This window comes from Echinops telfairi, unplaced genomic scaffold (genome assembly GCF_000313985.2).
Source record: "Echinops telfairi isolate 266 unplaced genomic scaffold, ASM31398v2 ScPeMD7_443;HRSCAF=831, whole genome shotgun sequence".
Lineage (NCBI taxonomy): Eukaryota > Metazoa > Chordata > Mammalia > Afrosoricida > Tenrecidae > Echinops > Echinops telfairi.
This window is the reverse complement of record NW_022104341.1, coordinates 53,989,869-54,014,155: the sequence shown is the minus strand read 5'-3', so window position 1 is coordinate 54,014,155 and position 24,287 is coordinate 53,989,869. Positions and strand designations below refer to the sequence as shown.

The following is a 24,287-nucleotide window of genomic DNA, read 5'->3' as shown; positions in this document are numbered from 1 at the left end:
GATTAAGACATTTATGTTGATTAACATTATTATTACATATCTCAAATTCGATTGTTCCTTTTAAGGAAAATGTTATAAGTGATTTCTCATGTCATGGCAAAAGTTAGTTAATACTTCTTCGAGACAATACATATTTTTCTTATTTTTATACAATAAAATGTAGTCCTAGAAACAATTTATATGAATGGAAATATGATTACATATCAAAAGTATAATAAATTGTATAATCTTCCCCTGACATTCTCATTGCGGTATATGAGAATACTATCACAGAGACATGCTATAAAATGATTACATTACTAAATATGGAGAAAGTACACAAGTAACTAACAGAAAGATTAGTAGGATCAAACTTTTTATTTGGATATGAAGGTTGTTGCCCTAAATGATCTCAAGTTTAAATAAGGGAGAAGTTATTTTTGTCAAATTAAATTAACAAATGACTACTAAATATCTAAGTACTAAAGACTTTTATAAAATAAATAAAAAGAGTTTTCAAATGCCTATGTTAAGACACTAACTGTAAAGTGTGCTGGAAAATGGCAAAAACTATTGAAATATTTTCAAATAAATACTATCAACTGGTGTCAATTTTCACACATTCAGAGATCTAAACATTGAGCTTCAAACTTCTTTAAATTCAGTAATTCAAGAACCCTGTAATTACATTTTCCTCGTAAAAAATCCTTTATTAAAAAATGTTTCTTTTGTTTTGTTTTTTGTTTAAAATATATTTTAAGTAGTTTTTAAGCTTAAGCAATTAAGTTTTGAAAGTCACTAAGCAAGTTGCAGTAATTAAGTTATAAGTACAGATTTTTATAAGTAGTGCATTCAATATAATAAAAAATAACCTTTGGGGACAAGTTGTCAACTTTGAAATGCTATGATTTCTATTTTAAATACATATGTTTTGAATGCATATTTTTTTATTTTAATAAATCATTTTATTGGGGGCTCTTACACCTCTTATAACAATACATACATCAATTATATCAAGCACCTTTGTACATATGTTGCCATGATCTTTTTTTTTTTTATCATTTTATTAAGGGCTCATACGACTCTTATCACAATCCATATATACATCAATTGTGTAAAGCACATTTGTACATTCATTGCCCTGAATGCATATTTTATAGTAAAACATCACACTCTTACCCCAGCTTTGAAAGTCCCAGTGAAGTTCTAGATAAAAGTCACCTAGCTAAGAAATGAAATATGAATAATTAGTAAATACACTTTAATTAACAGTTGTTATATCACAATAAAATTTTTCTTTTTAAAGAATATTATTATCACAGGTCTATAAACCAGGAAGGAAAAATTTTTTAAAGTTATCTCAATATTTAGAGCTTTAGAAAACAATGATAAATAGTACCTAAGGCATTACACAGTAGGAAAAAGTGAGAACATAGACTGTATTTTTTAAAATGCTTAAACTGATGTTTACAGTTACTCTTTACATACAAAATCAGCAAAGAAGTATAGCTTACCTCTTTCAGGGCTTTTAATAATCGAGGTCGTTTTTCTTCAACACTTTCCCTGGATTGCTGCTTAAGTTTCCTTAAAAGTGCTGTAACTGGTTTAAATGGGAGAAAAACATAATTTAGAATCATTTCCATCATGCTAAAAACATCATAGACTTGTCATATATACACACAGTGATATGCTGAATAAGTTAGCTATTTAATAAAACAGAGTATCCGCAAGGAATATTAAGTGATTATCTTTCTTCGACTTATATCATATTCACAAACCACATTCCTAATTATTAATTATCAATAAGGATAATAAACCTGCTTGTGGCAAGATCTACTAAACTCAGTTCAATGACATCAATCGCAATAAGGGTATCAGACAGTGATCTGAAAAAATCCCAACAAATGCTACTTTTTGAAAATCATGAAATTACCCTGCAACTGTTTTTTCAGGCATACCTGATTCTTTTTGCACTAAAAGCTTGTACAATCACACACCACCCACACAGTACTAAGGAAAACTTGAATCATATTTGCATTGATGAAAGGAACTTCAAAAATCTCTGAAAACTTGCAGGCTTTCATAGTATTTTCTCAATAACTAAGAGTTTGAATTTTTGACACACTGATCTTGACACCACCTTCCCTACTAACTAGCTATGTGTAAACCTGGACAGATTATCTTCCCTAAACTTGAATTTGTCCCCTCATTTGTCGAGTAATAAACTCAATGCCATTGAGTCAATGCCAACTCACAGCAACTCACAGCAAGCCAACAGGTGGCTTTCCAAGATTGTAACTGTTGAGGGAGAAGCGGCTAGTGGTTTCAAATTGCTGGCTTTGTGGATCACAGCCCAGCACGTAACTCGTACACCATCAGGGCTCCCTGTCAAGTACTAGTGATATAAAATCTACTACACATGAACAGACCATCAATTGTTCACGTCTAAGTTCAGATGAAGCTGAAGAAATTAAAGCAAGTCCAGAGCCAAAATATGGCTTTGAGTCTATCCCACCTGAATTTTGGGAAAATTTCAATAACAGATTTGACACATTCAACACTAGTGATAGAAGACCTGATGAGCTATGGGATGATATCAAGAACATTATACATCCCAAATAAATGATTTATTAAAAAATTAAAAGAAGAGTATCATACATGAAGAAAGCAAAGAGTCATTAAAAAGAGGAAAGGAAGAAAAAAATCAAAGTGGATGTCAGAAGAGACTGTAAATCACAGAGTGGCTAAGGCAAATGGAAGGAATGATGAAGTCAAAGAGCTGAACAGAAAATTTCAAAGTGCAACTCCAGAAAGCATGATAAACAGTATAATGAAATGTGCAAAGACTAGAGTTAAGACACCAAACAAAACGAACACGCTCAGCATATCTCAAACTGAAACAACTGAAATTAAAAGCATACTCAAGTGTCATGTTGCAATACTAATTCTATAGGCAAAATATTGAACGACGGAGAAAGTATCAAAAGAAGATGGAAACAAAAGCATCATTAGAATTGAAAATTCTGGACCAATATCCCAGATGAATACAGACATTAAAATTCTCAACAAAACTCTAGCCAACAGAATTCAACAAAGCCTCAAAAAATTATAATATATCATGATCAAGTGAGATTCATACCAAGGTGGTTCTAATACAATAAAAGTAATCAACGTAACCCACCAGAGAAACAAGACAAAGGAAAAGAACCATATGATGGTATCAATCAATGCAAAAAAGGCACTTGATAAAATTCAACATCCCTTCTTGATAAAAACGATAAGACATATAAAAGGAAATTCCTCAGAGGGAGCGTTAAAACTGATTGTGGGGGCGATGTAGCAACGATGAAAAATACAACTTTCCTCTAGTTCGTAAATGTTTCCTTCCCGCTCCCACTATCACGATATGAATTCTACCTTGCAAGTCTGGCTACACCAGAGGATGTACACTGGTACAGATAGGAACTGGAAATACCGGGAATCCAGGGCAGATGATCCCTACAGGACCACTGGTGTGAGTGGTGATACTGGGAGGGTAGAGGGAGAATGGGTTGGAAAGAGGGAACCGATTACACAGAACTATATGTGACCTCCTCCCTGGGGGACAGACAACAGAAAAGTGGGTGAAGGGAGCCGTCAGACAGGGCAAAATATGACAAAATAACAATTTGTAAACTATCAAGGGCTCATGAGGGAGGGGAGAGCGGGGAGGGAGGGGGGAAATGAGAACCTAATGCCGGGGGCTTAAGTGGAGAGGAAATGTTTTGAGAATGATGAGGGAAATGAATGTACAAATGCGCTTTATACAATTGATGTATGTATGGATTGTGATAAGAGTTGTATGAGCCCCTAATAAAGTGATAAAGAAAAAAAAAGAAAAATAACTGATTGTGATGTGTGTACAACCCCTTTTTAAAATGATTTAACTATGGAAGTGTGTGATATGTGAATATTATATCAAGAAAACTACTAACAAAAAGAAATTAAGCAACCAAACTTCATGTGTGGTTACCATGGGTGAAAGAGGAAGGGTTTTAGCTTATGAGAGGGCACTGAGTTCATGTTAATGATGGTAGAATAATTTGGAAAGGGTTATCAATAATAGCTGTACCAAATGAAAAGTATCATCAATGGCACTGAATTATACATGTAGAAGCTGTTGAATTACAGAATGTTTTATAATTTTGCCACAATTAAAAAAATAATTACACAAATAACAATGACTACACAGAAGAAGAAAATGTTCTGAAATAGATTGTGGTAATGATTGCATAACCTTCTTGATTATGATTGAATTATTGAATTGTATGATATGTGGACAATGCACCAATTAAATTATTAAAAAAAGAAAAAGGAAGGAAATTCCTCAACATAATGAAAGCTGTATAAGCAAAATCAACAGCTAGCATATTACTAATGGAGAGAAATTAAAAACATTCTCCCTTTGAACAGAAAGCAGGCAGGGTCATCATGTATCGCCCTCTGATTTAATATACTCCTTAGCCAGAGTACAAGACATCCAAAAGATATTAAAGACATTCACATTGGCACAGAAGAAACAAAGCTCTCTTATCTGCAGATGATATAATCCTAAATATAGAAAACCCCAAAGATTCCATTTTAAAAATTTCTAAACTTATTAACAACTTTGGCAACAGGCCAAATACAAAAATCCATTGGCTTATATTAAAGAAAATTACACCACAAAGGAAATTAAGTGAACACTACCATCTACAATAATTACCCCAAAGAAAAAAATACGTAGGAATGAATCTTACCAGAAAAACAAGACTAATACAAAGAAAACTAAAACATCCTTCTACAATAAGTGCAAAAAGACTTGTAAAAATGGAGGAATGTCTCATGATCATAGCTAGAATGACTTACTATAATGAAAATGTTAGTATTTCAACAGCACTGTATAAATTCAACACAATTCCAAATTAAAATCCCAAACACAAAAAAATAAAATAAAATAAAATCCCAAACACAATTCTTCAAAGAAATGGAAAATCTAATCAACTTTATATGGAAAGTAACGAAACCTTAAAAAAACTATTAAAAAGAAAAAACATAAACTTTTTTTTAAGGCCTTTCACTCCCGGTTTCAAAACCTATTATACAGCCATGGCGATGAAAAAAAACTTGGTATTGGTACAACAGCATGTACACCAATGGGTTACAAATGAGAACCCAGAAATACAACCAAGCACGTATTGTCACCTGATTTTTGATAAAAAGCTAAAACACATTAAGTGGGGAAGAGATAAAGACTTTTCAGTAAGTAGTGCTGGAAAAGGGGATCAAGCCAAAAGGGGAAAAAGGGGATCACAGCCAAAGAATCAAAAGGTACCTATTCACCCATGTACATAACAAACTCAAGATGGATTAAAAGCCTAAATATAAACCCTAGAAACAAAGATCATAAATAAAAAATTAGAAAAAAAAACAAGGTATAAAAACACTACAAAACACAATGAAACATACCCACACTACAGAAGACTAATTAAAGGACTGTGAATAAATCTACATAAATGACATGTATGTCCATCAAAAGACTTCATCAGAAAAGTAAAAAGAGAACCCACAGACCAGGTAGAAATAGTTAGCAATGATCTATCAGACAAAGGACTAACTGCAAAAATCTATAGAAAACTACATCTTAATAAGAAAAATACACATAACCCAATCAAAAATGAGCCTAATACATGAACAATTTACTAAACATGATATCAAAAAGCTAGCACATATGAAAAAATGTTCATATTCATTAGCCATAAATACAAATTTAAACAATGATATGACATCTTACACACTCTTAGCAAATTTCAAGGTAACATAAAATAAATGCTGGAGCAGTTGTGGAAGGAATTGAACACTCTTATGTTGCAGGGGGGCTACAAAATCGTACAACCACCATGGAAAGCAGTATGGCACAAGCTCTGTATTTGACAACTTAGTGTATACGCTAAAGAAACAAACAGCAAAGCTTGAACAAACATATGCACACGTATTTATTGCAGTAATTACTATAATAGCAAAAAGATGGAAATAACCAGAAAAGTCATCTGTAGAAAAATGAAAACTCTTATACATATACACAGTGTAATATTATACATACATGCAATTGGAGGACATTACGTTCAACAAAGTTAGTCAATCTCAGAAAGATAAATGTTTTATAAAATCATTATCAAAAAGGAAAAAAGAAAATTTATTTTCACACCAAAGGACAAGACTTTGAAGACCGATGAGGCCAGGGATGGTGGGTCAAGAGAGGGAAAGGGAAAGGACAGGACTGCATGTAAGGAGGGAGGGTGGGGGGAAATAAAGAAAAGAACCACATATATGAGTTTAGCACAGGAAGGCCGTAGAAGAATCGATGCATTTGTATTGTGCTGCTGGAGAAGAATCTTGAAAGTACTGTGGACTGCTAAAGGGCCAAACAATCTATGTTGAAGGATGTAAGGCCAGAGTGCTCCTTAGAGACCAGGATGGCAATGTTTTCCCTTACATACTTTGCACATAACAACATACAGAGCACCTAACAACAATAACCACAAGAGCCTACTGTCACTGATGAGATGGGTTGTGCAACTACATTAGTATGTTTTTCTTGGTATGTGTTCTATTACATAAGGGGAAAAAATGTTTTCTTAATAAAATTTAAAGAGAGACAGAGAAGGGTCACAGCTTTAGAAACCCCTCTAGGATCCGTACCCATCAGACTTAAACACTGGTCTGCACTGTGAAAGGAACAACAGTAAAACTGAAACTCATTTATTTGGTAACACACATCCTAAGTTTTTTTTAAAAAAGGAAGGTGGATATATAGTCATTGTACAAAAATAACTAGTTGACATTCCACCGTTTCAGGAGGTACCCATATGAGCAAGAACCAAAGGTACTGAAGAACCAAAGGTACTGAAAGAAGTCCAAGCTGCACTGAAGAGATTAGCCAAAAACATGGCTCCAGGAATTGATGGAATACCAACAAACCGATGAAGTACTGGACAGTACTCACACGTATGTGCCAAGAAAGTTGAAAGACAGCTACTTGGCCAACAGACTATATTGGTAATCATTCCAAAGAAAGATGAACCAATAGAATATGCAAATTATAGAACAATATCATTGATATCACATGCAAGTAAAATTCTGCTGAAGATCATCCAACAACTATTACAATAGTATATTGACGGGGAGCTACAAGAGGTTCAGGCCAGACTCAGAAGACGACAAGGAACAAGGGATGTCATTCCTGATGTCAGATGGATCTGAGCTGAAAGCAAAGAATATCAGAAAAAATGTTAACTTGTGTTTTATTAACTATGCAAAGGCACCCACTGGTGTGGATCATAACAATTATGGATAGCCTTGAAAAGAATAGGAATTCTAGAACATTTCATTGTCTCCATGAGGCAGTTTTACAAACACAACAAGGGGAAAATACTGCACAGTTTCAAATCAGGAGAGATGTGTGTGAAGGTTGTATCCTCTCACCATGCTTATTCAATCTGCATGCTGAATAAATCATCCAAGAAGCTAGATTATATGAAGAAGAGTGGGGCATCAGGATTGGAGAAAGGCTTGTGGGAGGTGCCCCCCCCCAAAAAAAAACTGTTAAATGTTTTTCCTTCAAAGCTACCTATTTAAATTTTTTTACAAAACAACCTCATCACCTTCAAAGTCCTCTCCTTTAAACTCAACACATTTGTCAAATCTATGATTCCATTCTTGGAAACATTTTTCAAACTCATCTGGTTGAAAAATGACTGACAGCACCTCCCTCGTTTTCTTCACCTCCTAAATGCTGTCAAATCGCTGTCCTTTCATGTCCCTCTTCATTCATGGAAACAAAAAGAAGTCGCAAGGAGTGAGGTCAGATGAGTAAGATGCATGGGATAAGAGAGGCATATATCTTTTGCCAAAAACTGAGATGGCTGTGTGAGCAGGTGCATTGTCATGGCTGCAAAACCATCCCATTTGCCACCAATCAGGCTTTTTTTGTCACACACTGTTAGGCAATCTTTTCAGAACCTCTATATAGAAAGCTTGATTAGTCAGTCTGACATGCTGGAATGAACTCCAAATGCACTGTGCCCCTCATATCAAAAAAAAAAAAAATGAGCATCGTCTTGATCTGTGATTTCACTTGACAAGTTTTGGGATGAGGTGATGATGGTGTCTTCCACTGGCTTAACTGATTTTGCTTTCAGGATCTTAAGAAAGCACCATATCTTGTCACCAGTAATGACCCTGGGAAAAAAGTCTGGGTCGCTTAGGATCTGTTCTTTCAAAGCAAGGCTGTTTTCACTCGATACCTTTTTTCCTGGTCAGTCAGAACTCGAAGCACAAATTTCACAGCGAACCTTCTCATTCCCAAATATTCTGTTAAAATTCACTGAACCAAGCTCCAAGATAGTCCAGATAACTTCCCCCTCTCTTCAGTGGTCTGTTGTTGGTCTTAGAGCACATATTTTCAACACTTTTGTCAACAAGGTTTGTCATCAATCACATTTCACCTTTTTTAAAACAAGAAAATCACTCATACACTTGATGTGGTAGTTACAAATTTCATGTCAACAATGAAAGAATGAAGGGGTGGAGTCTAGCCTGTCAATCAGGTCACAGCTTGATGATCCCTCCTTGTGGGCATGGCCTTCTCATGGGGATCTTGGGAACTTCCTCTCTCTTGATTCTGCCAACAGAAGAGGCATGCCACTCTCTCTGCTTGATATTCCTGTTGACAAGCCACATGCAGCCATGATGGTGGCAGCTAGAGCCCTGGGCATGCAGCCACTGCCACAGGATCCACAGGACTCTCCACACACCGGCCTGGGTGGGAAAATTCACAGTGATCTTCCTGCATTTGGCATCTTTGTGTGGGCTGCATAAGTCTAAAGAGGAATTCATGGGCTAATATCAGATTTATGATGAATACCAAACTATGGACTTGATCTCGAATGGATGGGCATATTTTATTAATGCATAATTATGTCTTGATATAAAGCTCCCTCTTACAATTATATGAATGTCTCTGGACTTGTTTCTCTAGTCAACCCAGACTAACACACTCAAGTTTTTCCTATAGCGCTGTCATTATAAGCTGTGTTCATCGTCACAATAGTTTCTGCGGCATTTTTCCGAAGTAGGAAACAAAATTTCACACCCGATTGCTGCTCTCTTAAACCAGCCATCACACAACACAAGGTTCAAGTGAAAACTGCTTTACAAAAAAATTCACTGTAACCAGAGAGAACCTTCCCAGGCGACACCACTGAGTGTACTAACTCACAGTTGCTGGATGCCTAGGGTAGGATAGGGTGGGGTGGGGAGGGGTGGGGGGAGGGTGGGGGTGAATGCATACTACAAAAGCTCCGCCCTGGAAAGGATGTTGTTGACACAGTGGTTACAACAATGAGGTTAAAGAACAGTTATGAGAATGGCGCAGTTGAAAGCAGCTCAATGCCACCCAGCAATATCAACATAAACATCAACTATTGAGATGTTCCTTTCAAAATAAAACCTGTATTTGAAACTGAAATAAAATTAGGGAGTATGAAAGTAGAGTAATTGAACAGTATGAAAAAGGAAATGATTTTTTTTAAAGCTCAGTTAAAGATTAAAACAAGAGAGAAATTTGTACCCAGTTCTAGTAATACCTGTACCCAGCATTTTATGAGACACTGTCATAGCACAGTATAATTATTCTCTATATTAATGATGTTCCAAAGAATTAAGCTGTTACCAGTAACGAGTCAGGTATCAACTCAGTTCCGGATGAACAGAAGATAAGAAACTAATAGTATTAGCAGGGAAATATGCTTTGAAAAGAGAAAAAATAAAAAACAATATACTATTAAAATTTTAAATGCTTAGGGTTTTTTTTTGTGTGTGTGTACTCCCCAAAGTTCACAGGAACTAAATAAATGAAATAATAATTCAAAATTGAAGGTATAGAAAGTTATACTAAATGAAAATATTCCAACTACATCAAGCACTTCGTATTTTTAGAAGTTATATCAACAGCAATTCATACTACTTACTCATTTGCCTATCTCCATAGCTAATGGCTTCCGCCAGAGGACTCCATCCCTGAGCATTTTTCACTTTTACTGGAGCATTGTGAGCCAAAAGTAAATGGGCACATTCTGCAATATAAAGTTACAGTAACATCAAACTTCATTCCATTTTTTACATCTTTAAATTTTAATAAAGGTAAACATCCAAAGGTACTAAATAAAAACAGATCTATGAAACTATGACAAAATTAACTTTGTAAATAACAAAATTACATTTCATTCTTAAAATGCCCATGTATTAACCAGGTTATTTAGATGTCTAGATTCAAGAATTATCCATTCTACCAAAAATTAACTCAAATCTGTTTCCCAAGAAAGTACTTTTCCCCTCAATAATAATTCCCAATAATATTATTTTCAGAATTTTGTAGTTTGAAAGATAATTCAATTACCTAAAGAATAATTTACATCAAAATATCTGTCTAATAAGATCTGAAATAGCATTTATATTTCTACAATTTCAAATATAAGTACATTACAATACATGCATTTGAAAATTTACTTTCAAAAGGAAAAAAATATGATGAGCAATTTTCTATCTATAAACTCTTCCTTGCCAATTTTGTTTTCTTAATGTTTGGGCAAGATAAATAACAGATAGGGGCCAAATTTGAGAAATAGGGCATCATGCCAATAATAATGATTGACTACTCATAACACACTGAACAAAAAATAATCAGAAACTCAAAATGACATGAGAAAATTAAGAGGGTGAGATATGAGTTATTTACTAAAGAGTTAACAGCTAACAAATGTAGAATGAATAAAATCACAGCATGTTTACAATACTCAATTTAATAAATTATTTAGGAAAAGGTCCTCAATAAATGTCAAAATCATTAAGTGCAAATTTAATGACTACACTGTAGACAATGGAACATCCCCCACAGAAGGCTCACAGGAAAGGGATGAGTCAACCAGGGCGCAGTAGAGCACTGATGAAACACATAATATTCCTCTGGTTCCTTACCCACCCTCCACCACCACCACCCCCACTATGATGACCCCAGTAATGCCTCTCATTTCGGACTAGACTGGAGCATGTACACAGGAAGAGAGAAGAGGCAAGAGCTCACGACACATGAAACCCAGGAGCAGGAAAGGGAATAGCAATACCAAAAGGGGAGAGGGGGGAGGAAGTGAAGGGGAGGAAGGGGGAGCCAAGCATAATGATCAACACACAACCATACACACCCCGCCAGGAGGAAGAATGACAGAAATGGGAGAAAGGAAACTGTGGTTGTGAGAAATGAAAATAATAATTTATAATCTATCAAGGAGTCATGGGTGGGGGGCGGGGGGGGGGGTTTGAGGGAAGGGGGAAAAAAGAGGAAGTGATGCCAAGGGCTCAATTGAAAGTAACTGTCTAGAAAAGAATGATGGCAACACATGTACAAATATGCCTGAAACAACTAATGTATGGATTGTAATCAGAGTTGTAAGAGCCTTCAATAAAATGATTAAAAAAATATATTGATGGCTTAAAATAGAATATTTGCATGGTACCAAAGTATCACCCCAAGATGAGATAACTTTATTTTAAATGTTACTATAGTAGAGATATCTAGATATCATTACTTTAAACAAGCAATCAAACTTGGTTAATAGTATGAAAAAAAAAAGTATGAAAAACATGATAGTGTGATAAACTCACTTTATGTATTTCCTAATGTGTACAATAAAGTTTATATAAGTTTATAACATCTCATAAAGTATTATTTTTGTAAATATTTAACCCATGTCTAATCAAGCCTCTATAGATAATTTTCAAAGTATAGAAATAAGAAACAAATGAAAAAATTAAAAATTATGAGAAGACATTCAGACAAATCAAGTATGGGGAACATTCTACAAGGTCATTGGCCAAGACTCTTCAGACAGTCGCAAAGGTGAGGGGGTGGGATGGGCAAACTATTGTAAATTAAGATAAACTGAAGAGAGATAACCAAATGTAATTAGTCTTGACTAAAACTTGGTTCAAAATAGAAACAACTATAAAAGACATTGTGAAAACATCATCTCATTTTCTTAGGTGTTGTAATGATATTGTACTTATGTTCCCAAGGTAGCTAGCTACACTAGAAACAGCTATCATAGTTTGCCAAGCCCACATTTCTGCTTCACTAATCATACTTTCTCTATATCCCTGGATTGCTTCCCCTCCACCCAGCTCCCAATACAGGCAGCCTGGACAAAGCTAATGTCACAAAAGTAAATGCCTATGCCAAGATAGGATAATTCATAAGCTTACCAAGTTATTTGGGATCATGTTCAATTTCAGTAAAAAGAACAGTAAGTTAAGAAAGGCAGGCAATATTACAGACATGTAAAAACAGTAGACATTGAGAAAGAAGAAAGAAATGACTGATAACCTCAATTTCCTTTTGGGTACTACCCTTTCTGAAGTCTAGCTATTCCCCATTTCCTGAGTTTCTATAATATGCAGCCTTTTCATGACTCTCTCTTTGTATAGAGTTACTGGGGATGGGGAGGAGGGGAATAATTAGAACACCAAAGATACGTAAAGATTTGAGTCACTAAATTGAACTATATAGAACTGGAATTGCAATTATATTATTCTGAAGATCGTATGCATCATGTAAACACATGAAGTAAAAAAGAAAATCAGCAAAAGAACTTTAGTTTTCAACTGAGTAAGTTCTAGTTGCACCCTTAGGATCAGTATACACTCAAGTGAGACATTTATACAGCTACATTATAACATAACAGTAAGAAAGACTTATAATAATATTTCTAGACCATTAGAAAGAAAAATGCTACCATACACAAGACAATTTAAAGATACAGGAGTAGATCAAAAAGTGTTACCAAAAAAAGTAAAGAAACTGGGGGAAAGTCCTTAAATTCCAGAGCATACAAAGAGGCCTGAGAAAGTTCATAGAAAAAATTTTTGATTAAAAGAGAACGAAATTTCTCTATCAAAATCTTTGAGTCTTCATACTAAGAAAAACAACAACTAAATTAAAAAACAATTTAACTTTTTAAAAGGGCAACAACTATGAATAGACATTTCTCTGAGTGATACATAGGTGACTAACAGACACGCAAAAAGAGGTTCACCATTAGCCCTCGCCAAAGTCCACTGCATCAACTCTGGCTCACAGCAACACTACAGGGCAGAAAACTGCTCTCAGATTTCAGAAGCTTGAGATCTTCCCAGAAACAGCCCATCACACCTCTGACACCAGCTTTACCATGAGCAGCTGAACACTTAACCATGGATCCTCGTCTCTTTTCTATTTGTCCATAAGGAAATGCAAATCAAACCCACAATGATATAATACTTATTACTCACTATGATGATTATTACCAGAAAAACAGAAACCAGCAAGTGTTAGTAAGACTATGGTGAGACTGAAGCCCTCACACATTGTTGACTGAAACGTAAAATGATGTAGCCAGTGTGGAAAAGAGTTTAATAGTTCTTCAAGTTTATAACTTGCATTACTATATAATTCAGCAAGTTTACTCCTTTTAAATCCCAACTGACTCAATGCAGGAATTCAAACAGATACTTGTACAGTAATGTTCATAGCAAGATTATTCCATCAGGCAAACTCTGGTATGTCCACAGCAGGAAAAAACAAACTCACTGCCATTGAGTACATTCTGACTCAGACAGGACAGAGGAAAACAGGATTTCCAAGGATTTTAGTTTTTACTGAAGCAGACTGCTACATCCTTTTCTCTCATGGAGCACCTAGATCAGTAGTTGTCAACCTGTGGTTCACAACCCCTTTGGAGATCAATTGACCCTTTCACAAGTCACCTAAGACCATCTGAAAATACTTATTTCTGATGGTCTTAGAAACCGAGACACCACTCCTCTATCCATCTCCAGGAGGGTCTGCCCACATGTAGATACGCCCACGTATGAGTACCGGGAGTGATGATATCATCGCACCAACCCCATACAGATATAGGTGTATGTGACGGGGTTGGTACCATAATATACTTATGCGGACCAGTACACATGTGTAGAGAGCAACTACTGTGTAGAAAGTAGCAGTATTGGAGGTAAAACGACACTTCCTGAATTATAATTACTGGGTAAATGTAAAATCATGTACTGTCAAATCATCAATACTGCAAAAAAATTTATCTGTACCATGGGAACTTAATCTGGATGCTGATCGGTCTTTGTATATTCAGCTGTGGTTGATGTAAATACTGCCCCTTTGTGATAGTAAGAGGTATGTAAAAAAAACAACACAGAGAATGGTAAATCATAAGAAACTTTAATGAACTATATTGACTGAACTATACCATGTATCATGCTTTGTATATTAAAGCTATTGTTATATGTTATTTTTGTTAGCAAACCATCCCATGACAATGGATCATGTAGTGAAGAACGTTAAGAAAATATAGTGAGGATTTTTTACAGTATGATTTTACCTCAATAATTACAGCAGGAATTGAGAAACTGCAATGTGTTATTTGTTGTGAAGTTCTATCAGCTGAATCTATGAAGCCAAACAAACTAAAATGCCATTTTGATAGCAAACATCTGAGTTTTGCCGGAAGAATACTATTTTAGAAGCAAAGCTGATGGATTCAAGAAAGCCAGACGACACTGGTCACAAGGACCACAAACAAAATGTAGCAGCCATTGAAAGCTTCATATTCGGTGGCACTCAATCACCAGAGCTGTGAAACCTCACACCATTGCTGAGGATTTACTGTTGGCAGCGGCCAAAGACACTGTTCAAGTTATGATCCAAGACGAATTTGTTACAAGTGCAATTTCCTTATCTAACGACACTGTCCGCAGAAGAATAGATGACATATCTGCTGAAATTCCTGATCAGGTCATGCAGGAAATTAAATCTGCTCCACTTCCAGTATTTAGCATCCAGCTTGATGAATCTACATACATTGAAAACTGTTCAGTTACTAGTTACGTGAGGTATATTAATGATTATGACTTTAAAGATGAGTTTCTTTTTTGAAAACCTCTTGAAATGACAACTACTGCACATGATGTATTTGACACAGTTGGTTCATTTCTGAAAGAGGATAAGATCTCTTGGGAAAAGGTTTGTGGTGTTTGCACAGATGGTATTCCAGGTATGCAAGGATGTTGATCTGGATTTCAACGTTTGGTACCGAATGAGTCACCAAAAGTCATCAGAACTCACTGTATGATTCAGCGGCAAATATTAGCAATGAAGACACTGCCACAAGAGTTATAAGAAGTAATGAAAAGCAGCATAAGTTTTGTTTTTGTAAAGGTGAGCACTTTAAACAGTCGACTGTGCAATGAGTTGGATGCACTGAACAATGTTTTGCTATTTCACACTGAAGTGAGATGGTGTTCAAGAGAAAAAGTTTTAAAACGTGTTTTGAGCTTCGTGATGAACTCAAAACATTTTTTAATCAGAGAGCAAGACTGCAGTTTGAAGTACTTTGCAGCGATAAAAGTGAACTGCTGAAAATAGCTAACTTGGTTGACACCTTTGCCATCTGGAATGAGTTAAATTTATCACTGCAAGGACCAAATGCAACATGCCTCAATTTGTCTGAAAATATCTGACCATTCCAAATGAAATTTCATCTTTGACAAATAAAAAAAAAAATGAAAATAAAATTTACATGTTGCCTACCTTATCTGCTTTCTTTGAGGAGCATGACATTGAACCAGACAAAAGGATTGTGATGATAATTTCTGTGAAAGAACACGTGCACATGCTTGCAGATGAAATTTCATTTCATCGTCCTTTCCAAATCTACCTGACACCCCATTTGCACTTGCCAGAAGCCCGTTCACAGTCAAAGTTGAAGATGTTCCTGAGACAGCACAAGAGGAGTTCATTGAACTTATCAACAGTGATGCAGCGAGAATAGATTTCTCTACAATGCGAGTTACAAAATTCTGGATCAAATGTTTGCAGTCATATCCTGTTCTGTCTGAGACTGTGTTGCACCTTCTTCTTTCATTTGCAACAACATATCTTTGTGAAACTGGGTTTTCCAGCTTGTTGGTTATCAAACCTAAATACAGAAGTAGATTTGTTGTGGAATATGATCTTCGTTGTGCTCTTGCAAAGACTGCCCCAAGAATTTGTTCTGGTGAGAAAGAAGCTATCTCATCCTTTACACTGATATTGGCTTTTTAGCATAGTCGGAAAATATAGCAATGTAGTTTCTGTTGTTATATTAGGACTATTATCCATGCTACACCATGCTTCAAGACAAAATTCCATTTACTTGTAATTAGAAATATTTCACTTGTAATTAGAAATGTTTTTAAGATTAATCACTATGCTTTAATTATGTTCAATGTGTAACGTTGAAAATATATCCTGCATATCAGATATTTACATTACGATTCATAATAGTAGCAAAATTAGTTATGAAATAGCAATGAAAATAATTTTATGGTTGGGGGTCACCACAACATGAGGAACAGTATTAAAGGGTCGTGGCATTAGGAAGGTTGAGAGTCACTGAGCTAGATGATTTAACCTGTCACCCCCCCTTTGGTTAGAAGCCTCATGCTTTAACTACCATGTCACCATGGCCCTCAGTGCATCCATACAATAAAATATTATTTAGATATAAAGAGAAATTAAATTCTGATGAATGCAATAATAAAGCCCTGAAAGCATGTTTAATAAAATAAGTCAGACAAAAAAGGTCAAATATTATAAAAGGATTCCATTTATATGAAATAACTAGAATAAATATAGAAATAGAAACAAGAGTTTATTAGTGGTGGGGGAGATGAAGGAAAAAGTTATGGGAAGTTACACTGCTTAAGGGATAAAAATAGTGGTACTAGTTGAAAAAATGATGAACGTAATTAATGTCACTGAATTATACATTTTTAAAAGTTAAAATGGTATTTTTTGTTACATATATTTTACTACAAAAATTGTAAAAATTTTATAATAATAAATGCAGTAAAAATACAATAAAAATACGTTATCTAACTCATCTTTGGTGAAAATGCAGGAAAATGATTTCTTACAAAAAAAATTTATCACACATTTTTAAATTTAAAACTCACGCCCTCAAAAGGTAACCTCAAAAGGTTAGTACTGGTTTTTCTGGGTGACGGCATGCATGTAAGGCAAACGAGTTACTCATACTGGCTGTCAGCAAGAGCGGAGGTTAATGAAGACTGCTGGGCTGCGATTCACAACTGACTGCCCTTCCGAGACACCGTGGAAGAGATACTGCTTCTAGAAAGGAGCTGTTGCAGAAGCTGGACCCCCTCGAACAACAAAAGTGGGTTTAGTTTCTGTGTACACATTTAACTCAATGCTTTGGGTGTATCTGGCCATTCAGGGAGTTGACCCCAAAGAACATGCAGTAAAGCAGGAATGGGAGCGAATCTGAGAACACGTGAACAGGGTCAAGGAAGTGATCCCCCACAAGAAGGCCGGCAAGCTGGGCAAAGGCGGCACCATGAGATTCATCAAGAATGCCCTCTGGGAACCCAAACCCACTGCCTCAGAGGTTGCCAAAAAGGGACAAAAGTAAAACCTAACATTTTGGGTTTGATGTATGCATATTCAAAAAGTACATAGTATGTTAGGGTTTTTTTCATGTTCTCCACAAAATGTATTCCCTGTTGAACTCGTCTTTGTGAAATCCTTTTCGCTCCAGACAGATGAAGTTGTTTTTCTTGCTTTTCCTCTGGAGAGAGCTGGGCGTTGTGAACATTGTCTCTAGAGTGTGTTTAGCCTCTCTTGACCAGACGCTGCCTTCCTTCCTGGAGCTCGTCTTTCAAGTACCATTTTATAAACTCTGCAATTTAAATGAAATGTTCTTGGTAAACACTGAACTCTTTTCCGCGTGTCCCTCATGAAATATATGGCCTGAAGACTGGTTCTATGACAGGCGGTCCTTGCATTATGCATGAGTTCCTTCTCAGTCCATCATTAACTCCGCTGTGGACAAACGTCAGGCAAGTTTTGTATCTAGTGCACATTAGTCTAATGTCTCTTGGTATACAGCATACCTTATTATGAGTAAAAATCATTTAGGAAACACTTCTGGATCCAATACAGTATCTTTTTGAAGACAGTGCAGTAACAATGATATTGACACATGTTGCAAACGCATGTTGCATCTGTTCTTATGAACCATTGTATCACGAACTTGTAATGAAGTAGGCTGGGTGGGAGTTGGCTCCTAACAGGGGGTTGCATACAAGATGTTTGTAGTGCGGGACTGTGTACAGTCTTTGTGTTTTTGCTATATTCTATTAAAATAAAATTATTTAAGTGTGAAAAAAAAAAAGTTTAGTGCTGTTACTGATCAGCTATCTAGAATCCTGATAACCGGGAACCCAGAAAACTGAGTTTATTGCATCTAAGAATAATCTTTTTTTAAAATAAACTCTTAAATTATCTATGACTTGCTTATTTACTAAGAATAAATATTAAATTATCAGTTATATTTTGTAGAAAATACTAGACTTATGTATTTTGATACACAAATTACTCCACTAAAAAATCTTACAAAATTGTTCTACTATCGGTAGATCTCAGCTATGATAAGATTCCATTTCCAAAACCTGGAAATCAGTTCTGATGTAGTAAGCCAAATACCTCTTTACATTTCAGTTTTCACTATGATTGCCTTTTATTATCAGTACCTTTATAAATGAAATCTCTATTTTTATCATTAGGCACTGAAACATTACAGATAAACTTAAACTAAAACAAAGCACCTCACTGCTATCCATTCTCTGCTGACTCACAGTGAGCCTATAGGACAGGGCAAAAATGCCCCTGTGCAGTTTTGGAGCTGTAATTCTTTACGAGAGTAGAAAGCCCTGTCTTTCTCCCATGGATCAGTCCCAAGGGCTGACCCTGCAGTTAGCAGCCCAATTGCTAACCAAAATGCCACAAGGGGCTCCTATAAATTTATATTAAAATGTTGTTTTTATACACACATAAAAACATTTTCAAAGCACAGATGGTCCAAAGAACAGTTTATTATAACTCAAGTACATACTAGGACTACTGATGTCACAAGTATTAAAACAATTAAGAACCTTAATATCTAGAAATAAGAGCACCTGGAAATAGAAGTGAGTACTAGAGGAAAATGACTAAATATGACAGGAAAATTAGTTTCAAAAGACACAGAAAGTGCTACTCAACTTCTTGTCTCAAGGGGAAAAAAGTACTACGGAAACTGAGAAATTATGTCATTTTTAGTACACTGGCTCCTAACTTCAATTAGAAAATAATATAACCAAGCTAATTTTAATTCTAAACAAAATTCATGTTAAGAATACCAGGAGGGTGTTGGGAAGGTGGGGTAGAAAAGGGGAATTGATTACAAGGATCTACATATCACCCCCTCCCAGGGGGATGGACAACAGAAAAGTGGGTGAAGGGAGACATCAGACATTGTAAGACATGAAAAAATAATAATTTATAAATTATCAAGGGTTCATGGGGGGCAGGGGGCAGGGAGGAAGGGGGAAAATGAAGAGCTGATACCAAGGGCTCAAGTAGAAAGCAAATGTTTTGAGAATGAGGACAACAAATGTACAAATGTACTTGACATAATGTATGTATGTATGTATGGATTGTGATAAGAGCCGTACAAGCCCCCAATAAAATGATTTTTAAAAAAGAATTTTAAATATACTATACATAACTAGGCATTAAGCATAAGAAAATATTTACTAACCTTTATTTCCTAACATCACAGCAAGATGTAAAGGAGTGTTTCCTAAAATTTAAAAAAAAGAAAAATTGATGAATTTATGAAAATTGACCAACAAGGTTGATTTAGACAACACTAAAAAGAAAATGGAGATACCATAGAATACCCCCCAAAAAAGCAATTTTTCCCCCCACAAACCTATGTACTTAAATTTTTTTACCAAACAACCTTATCACCTTCAAAGTACTCTTCATTACACCTAATACATTTGTCAAATCTGCGATTCCCATCTTGGAAACATTTTTCAAACTCATCTGTTTGGATTGCTGACAGCATCTCCCTTGTTTTTTTTCTTTACCTCTTCTACTTCGCCAAATCACTCTCCTTTCACGCATCTCTTCCACAAATGAAGTCGCATGGAGTGAGTTCAGGTAAGTGAGGTGCATGGGGTAAGAGAGGCATATTGGTTTTAGCCACAAACTGGCCCACTGAGATGGCTGTGTGAGCAGGTACAATGTCCTGGTGGCAAAACCAGTCCCCCGTCTGCAACAAATCAGGCCATGTTTGAGGCACACTGTTACGCTTGATTAACAGTCTCATCTAGTGGAACTAACTCCAAATGCACTACGAGTAGACACTTTCATGGACAGTTTCATCCGTTCAGGAAGCTGACAAAAGTCCAGAACAAGGTTTGTCATCAACATTTCACCTTTTTTAAAACGAGAAAATCACTCAGACATTTGAGTTTTCCCCATATTGCTGTCCTTGTAAGCTGTGTTAAACATCACAACAGTTTCTGTGGCATTTTCCCCCAAGCAGAAAATAAAATTTCAAAACCATATGCTGTTCTCTTAAATCAACTATTATGAAATACGATGTTTAAATGAAACTGCTTTTAAGAAAAATTTCACTGTGACCAGAGAGAACCTTCCCAGACAATGCCTCTGGGTGCACTAACTCATACATAGCTTGTTACTCAACCCCACCCTAGCGGGGGCAAATTGTACACTATGGGTTTTTACAGGGTACCCTCCTTATATATCTAAAACAGTGGTTCTCAACCTTCTAATGCCGCGAACCTTTAATACAATTCCTCACGTTGTGGTGACCCCCCCCAACCATAAAATTATTTTCAATGCTACTTCATAACTGTAACTTTGCTACTGTTATGAATCGGGCGACCCTGTGAAAGGGTTGTTCAACTCCCAAAGAAACCCGATGATTTTTTAAAAAGCAAGGATGTTACTCAGAAAATAAAAAAGCTAAAGCTACATTTATAGGGTTAGTATTAAGGTAGCAGGAGGACACTGGGCCTCCACTCAAGCACTCCCCCAACACAAGAATACTTTCTTCTAGTAAATTGGCATTCTGTGATGCTCACCTTCCCGACACAACCGCTGAAGACAAAGCGGGTGAATAGGCAAATGTAGTGAAGAAAGCTGATGGTGCCCGGCTATCAAAAGATATAGCGTCTTAAAGGCTTGAAGGTAATCAAGCGGCCATCAAGCTCAGAAGCAACAAAGCCCACATGGAAGAAGCACACCAGCCTATGCAACCACGAGGTGTCAAAGGGATCAGGTATAAGGCATCATCAGAACAAAAAATCTTACCATAGTGAATGATGGGGGGAGCGTGGAGTGGAGATCCAAAGCCCATTAGTAAGCCACTGGAGATCCCCTTGCAGAGGGGTCTCGGGGAGGAGATGAGCCAGTCAGGGTGCGATGTAACAATGATGAGAAATACAACCTTCCTCTAGTTCCTAAATGTTTCCTCCCCGCTCCCACTACCATGACTCGAATTCGATCTTGCAAGTCTGGCTAGACCAGAGGAGGTACACTGGTACAGATAGGAACTGAAAATACAGGGAATCCAGGATGGATGAGCCCTATAGGACCAGTGGTGTGAGTGGCAAAACAGGAAGGGTAAAGGGAGAATGGGTAGGAAAGAGGGAACCGATTACATGGAACTATATGTGACCTCCTCCCTGGGGGACAGACAACCGAAAAGTGGGTGAAGGGAGACGTCGGACAGGGCAAGATATGACAAAATACCCATTTATAAACTATCAAGGGCTCATGCGGGAGGGGGGAGCGGGGAGGGAGGGGAAAAATGAGGACCTAATGTCGGGGGTTTAAGTGGAGAGAAAATGTTTTGAGAAACGATGTACAAATGCGCTTTACACAATTGATGTGTGTATTGATTGAGATAACAGTTGTATGAGCCCCTAATAAAATGTTAAAAAAATAAAATAAAATAAATATGGTGAACGGATGGGAAAAAAAAAAAGCTAAAGCTAACTGGGGAACAGGAAGACTTGAGGAAAGCTTTAAAAGTGAAACAACAGGAAAATGAACACAGAATAATGTTTATACCAAAAGAACAATTTCAGCAGATATGAACAGGGGAAAATAAGCAAACGTTTTTAGATGACTAGAGAGTTCAGATCTCCCTGTTGCCCTGCTTTGGGGCTCAGCATAAAGATGGGACTACCCAATTAGAAATACAACTTGAGAAACCCATAGTTATAAAGCCACTGACATTTTCCATAGCCATCAAAATGGGCAAACTGATTTCACTAGCACCTATGAAAAAGCTTGAGCTTTTTCATATTGAGTATGAGCCACTAAAAATAGAGCCATGGGGACCCCACGTTCCTGAGTTTCCAATATTAGGGATACTTGGGTATTTAAACCATGTCAGAGCTGCCTCTCCACAGGGCCTTGCTTGAGGCGCTACTTATTTCCTGGCTTGTCACTGGGCACAAAAGGGTGCTAGGATGCTTTTAGTGGGTTACTCTGGCATCCCAATTAACGTTTCCATCCCAGTTTACAAGATTCGGACCTTGGAGCAGAACCAGAAGTTAGCAACAGTACAGCAAGCTTGTAAAATTATAGCCCATGCAACTGTACCAAAACAGAACTGCAAGTATATGAAAAGTATTTATAGAGAGAAAACTTTGGCACTAAGCTGAGTGTTATGGTGGCTGTATATTTATAAGAACGATTTGAGATTTTTACTTACATTCTTCTGAGGGATTAAGCTCGTAATCTATCTAATGGAAGATATGGTTAATTCACCCATGTAAGTTTGAGGTTTGGGGGCTTACGTGGAGAGCAAATGTTTTGAGAATGATGAAGGTAATGAATGTACAAGTGTGCTTTATACAATTGATGTATGTATGGATTGTGATAAGAGTTGTATGAGTTCCCAATAAAATGATTTTTTTTTTAAGTTTGAGGTTAATGGAGAAACTTGTAAAATCGTTTTTAAAATAAAGCTAGACTTTCTATTTAAAAAAGGAATACCCAGGAGGGCAAGGGTAAGGGGGGGGGAGAAAGGGGGAACCGACCACACTGATCTACATATAACCCCCTCCCTGGGAGACAGACAACAGAAAAGTGGGTGAAAGGAGACATCAGTCAGTGTAAAACATTAAAAAATAATAACATTTTATAAGTGATCAAGCGTTCGTGAGGAAGGAAGGGCGGGGCAGGGAGGGAGGGAAAATGAGGAGCGGATTACTAAGGACTCAAATAGAAAGAAAATGTTTTAAAAATAATGATGGCAACAAATGTACAAATATCCTTGACACAATGGATGTATATATGGATTGTGATAGGAGCTGTATGAGCCCCCAATAAAATGTTCTTTAAAAGAACACGAGAAAAAAGACTCTAAAGGGAAAATATTGAATGATTAAAAAAAATATCAAAAACAGAAGAATAACAGTCACTTTACCAAAAAGAACTAGTCAACATGTCACTATTTTAAGAGGTACCGTATAAGCAAGAACCAACAGCAATGAAAAAGGTCCATCAGCCAAAAATAAGGTTACAGGAGCTGATGGAATAACCATTGAAATGTTTCAACACGAACAGACCCCAATCCTAACTACGTGGAAACCACCTCCTCCCCGAAACCACCTCCTCCCCTCCCATATGAACGCACCACAGAGGACAGCACTGAAGCTACAGCTCAGGGAGAGGGGCTCATCTGATCAGAGCACACAGGAGCAAACGAAGAGGGAAGGAGAGTGGAACACATCCTGGCCCACAAAACGCAAGGTCGGTATTCCTGCTCAGAGCAGCCAACGCAGAGAAGACCACAGGGCTCACCCCACCAAGACAAGACGTTCCTCACTGATCCATAACACAAGGGACAATGGAGGCACAGTGAACTTTGTTGCTTCTCAGCTAGATGGCCGCTTGTTTGTCTTCAAGCTTTTATGACCCCAGACCTTATATCTTTTGATAGCCACGCACCACCAGCTTTCTTCACTACATTTGCTTATGCACCCATGATGTCTTCAGTGATTGTGTCGGGAAGGTGGGCTAGACCAGAGCATGTACACAGGTACAGATAAGAGCTGGAAACACAGGGAACCCAGGACAGATAAACCCCTCAGGACCAATAATGAGTAGTGATACCAGGAGGGTAATGGGGGAAAAGGAGGAACCGATCACAATGATCGATATAAGGCACCCTGAGGTGAAGGGAGACAGCAGACAAGATATGAAAATAATAAAATTTTATAATTTATCAAGGGTTCGTGAGGGACGACAAAATGAG

General features: G+C 36.7%; 1 protein-coding gene and 1 pseudogene across 2 annotated transcripts in view; one reads left to right on the top strand and one right to left on the bottom strand.

The window, feature by feature from the left end:
• ANKRD13C (ankyrin repeat domain 13C) overlaps positions 1-24,287 on the bottom strand; it is an 80,119-nt gene that overhangs the window by 37,921 nt on the left and 17,911 nt on the right. For both annotated transcript variants that reach the window (XM_004699333.2, XM_045291893.1), the window contains exons 2-5: positions 19,743-19,784; positions 10,029-10,133; positions 1,494-1,579; positions 1,159-1,204 (exon numbers count right to left, since the gene is read on the bottom strand). In XM_004699333.2, coding sequence (XP_004699390.1) covers positions 1,159-1,204; positions 1,494-1,579; positions 10,029-10,133; positions 19,743-19,784 — 279 coding nt within the window. The remainder of the gene's footprint in view (positions 1-1,158; positions 1,205-1,493; positions 1,580-10,028; positions 10,134-19,742; positions 19,785-24,287) is intronic.
• On the top strand, positions 20,125-22,529 carry LOC105978265 (annotated as a pseudogene).